Raw genomic sequence first — 8,452 nt, forward strand, 5'->3', positions numbered from 1 at the left:
AAATAAGATTTAAACCTAAAAAAACAGATTTAAGTAAACCTTGTAAGTATTAAGGGGTTAATTTGAAGTCCGGAATTATTGAGACAAAGAAAATCATGTCAGTATAGATTCCCCGTGACCATGAAAATAGTTCTATTTATCATCATAAAAGTTTAAAAACAACAAGTAGAACTGCAGTGTGCACATGTGTTATACCCAAAAATTGTTATAAACAATATTCAGATTTTAGATTGATAATTAGGCAAAATTGAAGAAGGGATGCCTAAAATTGAGGAACACATAAAATTATCTTTCCATGAAAGGAAAGAAGGCGCGCCCTTTGAGTAATAAGGACGCACCCCATGAACTGAATAGTTGATTAACAGTTCTGGTTGACCATGCATTAGAGGCGCGCCCTCAAGCATAGTGAGGAGGCGCGCCCAATGGTTGAAGGAAGGGTGAGGAATTTCTTCCTATGGTGAGCCTTAGGGCGCGCCCTAAGTGAGAGAGATGGCTTGGATGGATTCTGTGGAAGATTAAAGAAAGATGGAAATTATTATTACTAACTTATTTAGTGCAGGTACTCTATTGAAGAACTCCTTCCTATAGCACTTCTACAGGAAAGACGGTGTCCGTGGTCAAAGACCTCCAGGGGTATGCCTGGACTGAAGGCCTCCTTCTATAGTCAATGGGTGTTCTCATTGGGGATGTGGGGTGAAATCTGGTGTGTGCTTTGGGAGCTCTGTCTCTGTAGTCAACGGGTGTCCTCGTTGGGAGACTTCGGAGTATCCTGCACTTTGCACCCAAAAGCTTGGGATCACTTGTCCTGCAATCTGGTAGGGGCTCCTTATCGGGGGACAAGGATGCGTCCAACATTTGGGGTGAACCACGGCTATACCTGCGTCCGCGGAATAGAGAAACAGCTGGTAGCGGAGGGTTATCCTTGGCCAGGGAGATGCCTTATCCGTGAAGTCTCAAAGCCGCGGACGAGCCTTGGGCCTTTGTGGTTGGACCTCATCGGCGGACATTCCTAAAGCTAGTAGAAGACGGTTTGCAGTAGGTTTCCTACTGGGCCTCGAGATAATAAATTTAAGCCCATTAGGTTTCTTGTTCCCCAAGAACTACGTGGGCTTGATCCCCTATAAATAGGGGTACGTAGGCAAATTGTAAGGGGTCAGAAGCGAGAGCGCAAAGGAGCCACCACTAACCCTAAGCAATCTCAGCCCCCAATAATCACCACCACCAAACACTGTTCATCTTTTTTGACGAATACTGTTCATCGGATCCACCGATTACTGTTCACGTTTCCGACGAAGAACCGTCATCACAGATCTTATTTTCGGCTACGAACCTCAGACTTTGTTGCTCCCAAATTCCTCTGTCAACAAATTGGCGCTATAAGGAGGGGCTAATCAAAATCTGCATCTAGGAGGAAGGATGTCTCAATATCGTGATGGAAGTTTTTATGATGGAAGTTCCGAAGAAGAATCTGATCACGACTATGAACATGAACCTTATGTTCCGCCGATGACTGATCGTCCCACTCCGGACGTTGGGGGCAGCCGCCTGTGCTCATCAATAACTCCGACTTGCTGGAACAACTATATCGTATGGGCGATGCTTTGAACGACTTCGATTCAAGGTTGAGCACCGTGGAGCGGCGCAAGAACAGGAGGGGCCTTCGCCGCAACTGTGCAACTCATGCACCTGGAAAAGCACCTATGACTAACAAGGACGCCTCAACTGGCCACGACCACACTGGAGGAGGACGTGTGCCGATAACCCCACGGCGCCTGGACTATTCCAATGACACGTCCCCAATCATCGAGCTGGTGGAAGAAGATGCTGATGATCGAGAAATCCTGCAGACGGATAACCAGGGAGCCACCCATCCACACCGGTCTGGACGTAGTCTTGAGGAACGCCGATAGGCGGAGTCGATGCTGGAGAATCAGCGACGGGGCTTCGCAGCTTTGAAAGACCGATTGGAGATCCGCTTGGGCGATGATGATTTAAGAATGTTGTTGCTTGAATGGAAAAAAGAAGCTGATCATGGAGATGTGACGCCCCATGATACAACGCGTGTGCCCCTGAATTCCCAGGAAAATCGGGAGCGACACCGCGATCATGAGAGAGCTCATCCCCGCAGATCGCTGGATCGATATGGTCGTGGATATGGAAGCGACCATTGGAGAAGGCCTCAATGGAGGGGAAGAGGTGGAGGCCGAGGTAGGTACTTAGATGGATACCGTCACGACAATTATCGCGGCCACATTGATTCCCGCTGGTATAATCGAGCAGACAGCGATAACTATGCGGAATATGATGATCACATAGATGTGGAAAATTATGATCGCGGGACGGTTCGAGGCCGCGGTCGGGGTCACTCCAAGACGCCCAGAACACGAACCGGCAGTAAGCCCCTCCAGGGGGGAACCAAGTAGAGGTACTTCCACTGCAACCCCAAGGTCCGCAGCCTCAAGTGCAGACTATTCCGGGTGTGGGGACTTTCAATGTGGGAGATCTAAAAAGGCTGCTTAACCATCTAGAAGGCAGAATGACGGTCACAGCTAAAATCCCTTCCCCGTTCTGGATAGCGGTGGGAGAGACACAGTTGCCGGCCGGATATCGTAACACTACTAGCGATCTCCGTTTCCACGGAAACTCAGATCCTGTGGAATTCATGGGTCGTTTTAATATAGAGATGAATATGTACCAAGTCCCGGACTTGGCTCGATGCCGGCTCTTGGCGGTGACCTTTAGAGAAAGCGCCCAACAGTGGTTTCAAAAGCTCGGGCCAGGAGTGATCACTTCCTGGGATCAGATGAAAACTCTTTTCTTGACCAAGTTCCAAGCTGCGGTAAGATATGCGCCATCTGTCACAACTCTTGCCAATGTTAGGCAAAGGGAAAATGAAAGCTTGACATCGTACTTCAAAAGGTTCAACGCTGAATCTACCAGCGTGAGGGGGGCATCAGATGAAGCCTTGAAAAGCTTTTTGATCGCAGGATTAAGGGTTGGTTCGGATTTTTGGAAGCACTTACAAGGGAAAGACCTGGCTACTCTAGCAGATGTCTTTGTTTTGGCAGAATCGTTTAAAGTCATAGAACAATCTCTGGCAGAGGTACAACTGACTTCGCAGACAAGTCAGAGAAACAAAGCAAGAAAGAGAGATAGGTCTCCAAGCCCAAGGTACAGAAAGGGCAGTCGGAGCCCAGACCGGGTGAATACCGTGAACACGAGGAGGGGATGGAGTCCTCCCTCAAACTATGACTACAGAGCAAGCCGGTACATGCCTTTGGTCACATCTATCGAGCATATCTTTGAGGTAAACAAAAATAGAGGGCTATTTAGAAAACCTGAAGCTTTATCATCATGGAAAAGCAAAGACAAGAAAAAGTATTGTGAATACCATGAATCATCTGGACATAACACGCATGAGTGTCGACATTTAAAAGATGAGATCGAAGCGCTTATCAAAGAAGGATACCTCGGTGAATGGGTAGTCAAGGAAGTAAGGAAGCACAAGGATGACAGAGCACAGGAAGAAGAAAGACGAGCCCCGCGGGGGTCGAACAATGATACCCTGGAGGAAAATAAATTCATCAGGGATGGCAGCATCCGAACAATCTATGGGAGAGGTCCCGGGATGGAATGCAGTAACTGAGCCTTGGCAAGATATGCTAGGGAAGCTCGGTTCAGACCTCTCACGGACATTCATATGGTAGAAACTCGACCGCCCAATGTATTTAAGGGTGAGTCCATGGACATTACCTTCAGAGAAGCAGATGCCCGATGGGTATATCACCCCCACAATGATGCGCTGGTTATTTCCATCCAGATTAGAACCAAAAACGTCCATAGGGCCTTCGTGGACAATGGAAGCTCGGCGAATATCCTCTACTACAGCACCTTTAAGAAGATGGGGCTACCTGATCAAGATATGTCGGGGGAAGATTCGTGGGTCTATGGCTTTTCCGGCGCGGGAGTTAGAGTCATGGGATCAATTCGGCTACCATGTACGTTGGGAGAAAGCCCGTTGTCGGTAACAAAGATGCTTGAGTTTAAGGTCTTGAATCAGGAATCATCCCACAACATGTTATTGGGACGACCTTTTCTACGGGAAATGAGGATTATTACTTCAATCCACCACCTGACCATCAAGTTTCCAACGCCAAGTGGGGTGGGGAGTATAAAGGGCTCTCAGTATGACTCTCGGGAGTGTTACAAGCAAGCTATGAGAGGCTTTAGAAAAGACTCCTACACCGAGGATATATCAGACGATGATCGAGAAAAGAGCATTGAGCAACCGATCGAGGAAATCCGAGTCCATTATTATGTCGAGCAAGAAGACGAGCGCCCCTCTGGGCTGCCCCCAGCAACGTTGTTCTTGGAAGACACAATCAGAATTGAGATGTTGTAAGAGGAGGAGGCCTCAAACACTATAGTCCAAGCAGATTTTAATGGAGAACAATTAGAAGGAAGATTCGACGTCTTGCAAAGCCTTGAACAAGGTGAGCATAAGGTGGATTCCCTTCTTCCAAAAGGAGCGCCCTTGCCCGTGAAACATATCAAGGAAGTTGATGCCCCTGCAATGCAGGGTGCGCCTTCTAAAGAAGTCGACGTTCCTCCTAAAGGGGATGCGCCTTCTCTACAGAACAATGAAACCATGATTCGCCCGACCTGGATCCCCGGATACAAATGCCAACGGAGAATATGGGGCTAGCAGAAGATACAATTGAAATCCCTGTCGATGAAAAAGATCCAAGCAAAGTTTTAAGAATAGGATCTCAGTTGGCACCAAGGTTGAAGGAGGGTCTTTCGATATTTCTCTTAGCAAACCTTGACGTATTCGCATGGAACCACTCTGATATGGTGGGAATTAACCCAGAGGTAATGTGCCACCATTTGAATATCGATCCCAAGCATAAAGGGGTTCGACAAAAGCGTAGGGCCATAAGCGAAGAGAGGGATATAACCTTAGCAGAAGAAGTAGATAGGCTCTTGGACGTCGGACTAATTCGGGAGTCCTTCTACCCAGAGTGGCTAGCAAACCCGGTGTTGGTAAAGAAGCCCAACGGTAAATGGAGAACATGTGTGGATTTTACCGATCTGAATAAAGCGTGTCCAAAGGATAGCTTTCCTTGCCAAGGATTGATCAGTTGGTCGACGCCACGACAGGACATGCCTTGCTCAGCTTCATGGATGCATACTCCGGGTATAATCAAATTCCCATGTATGGGCCCGACCAGGAGCACAGCTCTTTTATTACTGATAGGGGACTCTATTGCTATATTAGAATGCCATTTGGTCTGATCAACGCCGGTGCCACTTATCAAAGATTGGTAAACAAAATGTTCAAGAGGCAGATTTGAAAGACGATGGAAGTGTATGTGGACGATATGCTCGTAAAGTCTAAGAAGGCAGAATATCACATCGCCGACTTAGCTGAGATGTTCCATATTCTGAGAAAGTATAAGATGAAGCTAAACCCTCAGAATTGTGTATTCGGTATGGAATCAGGGAAATTCTTGAGATTCATGGTTAACCACTCGGGAATTGAGGCCAACCCGGCAAAAATCAAGGCTCTGTTAGACATGAAATCTCCCACCAGCGTCAAACAAGTGCAGAGCCTAACAGGAAGGATTGCGGCCTTAAATTGATTTATCTCAAAGTCATCAGATAGGTGCAAGGAATTCTTCAAGGCAATCAAATGGATGAGGAAGGATTTTGTGTGGACCTCTGATTGTGAATAGGCTTTTCTGAAAATCAAAGAGCAGTTGGGAAATCCTCCAATATTGGCCAAGCCATCAGATGGAGAGACATTGATTCTCTACTTGGCAGTATCTGAATACTCTGTCAGCGCGGTGTTGGTGAAGGAGGAAACAAGCCACCAGTGGCCCATGTACTATGTGAGCAAAAGGTTGCTAGATGCAGAAACCAGATATACCAACATGGAAAAACTGGTGTATGCTCTTATTCTTGCGGCACGAAAGTTAAGACCATACTTTCAGGCTCACCGGATAGAAGTTTGCACCGCTTATCCGCTCTGGCATATTTTACACAAACCTCAATCGTCGGGAAGAATGTTAAAGTAGGCAGTAGAGCTAGGACAATTCGATTTGGAATATTGCCCTCGCACGGCAATTAAGGGACAGGCATTGGCTGATTTCATACTTGAGTTTGATTCTGAAGTTGATGACAAGGCCATAGTGTTGGCGGAACCTTCCTCGCAAGGAAAATCTCATGATGGTAAAGGGGAGGAACTCCCACACCCATAGTGGATGTTACATGCCGATGGGACCGTGAACAACAGTGGATCAGGTGTCGGAATTGTCTTAATCACTCCGGAGGGGCACCGTTTGATGGGTGCTATCCATTTCAAGTTTATGTCACTAACAATGACGCTGAGTACGAAGCTTTGATCAACGGTCTGAAAGTAGCTCTGGAGGTGGGGGCTATGAATCTGATAGTTCGGAGTGACTCCGAATTAGTTGTGAACCAAGTCAACGGACGTTTCCAGGCCAGGGGACCACGGACGGAGTTATATATGAGATGTGCGCAACGCCTATTGAAAAAATTTGAAAATGCCAGGCTAGAAAGTGTTCCGCGAGAAGAAAATAGTAATGCTGATGCTTTGGCCAAGTTGGGATCACAGATAGACAGAGTCCAACTTGGACAAATCCCTTTGGGAATCCAGGAAATCTCGAGTATTCTAGAGTTAGAGGTATTTCAGACGCAAGAAATCCCGCGAGGAAGCTGGATGACCCCCATTCATAACTATATTCAAACAGGAGCTGTACGAGAAGACAAACTACAGGCTAGACGCCTTCGGTACCAGGCTGCAAAGTATATTGAATATGACGGGATATTATACAAGAGAGGATTTAACCAGCCACTGTTACACTGTGTAGATATAGAAGAGGGAAATTGTATTATCAGAGAAGTGCACGAAGGGATTTGTGGCAATTACTCGGGGGTGGTTCGTTGGCATTAAAAGTGCTCAGACAAGGATATTACTGGCCGACCATAAAAGAAGATGCCTTCAAGTTTGTCTGGGCCTGTGATCATTGCCAACGATTCGCCAACTATTCCAACGCCCCGGCATCTACCATTACCTCATTGGAAAGTCCTTGGCCTTTTGCCACGTGGGGAATTGATCTCATTGGAGAGTTGCCCAAAGCAAAGGGGGTGTGAAATATGCTGTGGTGGCTGTGGACTACTTTACCAAATGGGCGGAGGTTATGCCACTGGCCACGATCACAGCAAAGAAGATAAGGGACTTTGTTTTCAATTCCATAGTATGCATGTTCGGTATCCCTACAAACTCATCTCGGATAATGGGAGGCAGTTTGATAGTAAAGAGTTAAGGAAGCTTTGTGAGGATTTGAACATCAAAAAGGACTTTGCCGCAGTTTATCATCCGCAAAGTAATGGTTAGAAAGAGGCTATAAACAAAATTATAAAATATACCTTGAAGGCAAAGTTGGAAGAAAAAAGGAGATTGGCCAGAGGAGATGCCCATGGTCGTCTGGTCTTACAATACAACTCCCAGATCGACTATAGGAGAAACCCCATTTCTGCTGACTTATGGGTATGAGGCCATGGTTCCCGTAAAGGTAGGAGCTGGATCCCTCCAGAGAGACGTGTTTGTTGAGGGAGATGCAGAAGTTAACCAGAGGCTCCACTTGGATTTGTTAGACGAAGCCCGAACAAACTCTCAATTAAAGCTTGCTGCATATCAGCATAGAATCGCGAGGTATTTTAATAAAAAGGTAAAATCCGTGCCATTTAAGGTTGGAGATCTTGTGTTGTGAAAAGTTATGCCTAACACTAAGATAGCTCAGCACGGGGTGCTTGGAGTTAATTGGGAAGGACCGTACAAGGTCAAAGCTATACTCTGGAAGGGAACATATCGCTTGAAGATCTGGATGGTAAACCTATTCCTCGAGCATGGAATGCGGAACATTTATGAAAGTATTATCAGTAGGGTGTGGCTGTGTCCCCCTCATTTCCATGATTAATTCCTATGTAATAGACTAGTAGCAAATAAATTCCTCCTAGCCTGGGGGGTAGTACATATGACTACGAACCTTGGAACTAGCAGAAGGAAGAAATTTTTTAAATAATTTCCCCAAAGAGCATAGTAGCCATGGGACTGGTGTAATTTATACACTAGAGCGTATTATCAATAAAAGAAAGAAGTTACTTCAAATTGTTTTATCTGCTTGGCATGAAAATTTTTCACTTGAAGAAAACCAGAAGCGCGCCCTATGATAAGGCGCGCCCTATCGAATAGTTATTCCATAATCAAGATAACATAGTATGCATACATAAAAGGACACACCCAAAAATAAAAAAAACGATAACGAAGAAATAAAAGTATATGACCAGTCAAATAAATTAAGGTAAAAATCCTTCATATTAAGCCGCGCCATTGGGCTGGTACTTAGGCAAATTATCGCAAAGGAAT

At 46.0% G+C, this 8,452-nt stretch overlaps 2 protein-coding genes across 2 annotated transcripts; both read left to right on the plus strand.

The window, feature by feature from the left end:
- Positions 1 to 2,536: 2,536 nt before the first annotated feature.
- LOC141660939 (uncharacterized) lies at positions 2,537 to 3,646 on the plus strand. Its single transcript, XM_074467917.1, has one exon. The coding sequence runs from the start codon at positions 2,537 to 2,539 to the stop codon at positions 3,644 to 3,646; it is 1,110 nt and encodes a 369-aa protein (XP_074324018.1).
- A 1,034-nt stretch (positions 3,647 to 4,680) lies between these two features.
- On the plus strand, positions 4,681 to 6,976 carry LOC141660940 (uncharacterized). The gene is made up of 4 exons (XM_074467918.1): positions 4,681 to 5,043; positions 5,279 to 5,368; positions 5,736 to 6,008; positions 6,296 to 6,976. The coding sequence occupies exons 1-4, from the start codon at positions 4,681 to 4,683 to the stop codon at positions 6,974 to 6,976; spliced, it is 1,407 nt and encodes a 468-aa protein (XP_074324019.1).
- The last annotated feature ends 1,476 nt before the right edge of the window (positions 6,977 to 8,452 follow it).

Source organism: Apium graveolens, chromosome 5 (genome assembly GCF_009905375.1).
Source record: "Apium graveolens cultivar Ventura chromosome 5, ASM990537v1, whole genome shotgun sequence".
Taxonomy (NCBI): domain Eukaryota; kingdom Viridiplantae; phylum Streptophyta; class Magnoliopsida; order Apiales; family Apiaceae; genus Apium; species Apium graveolens.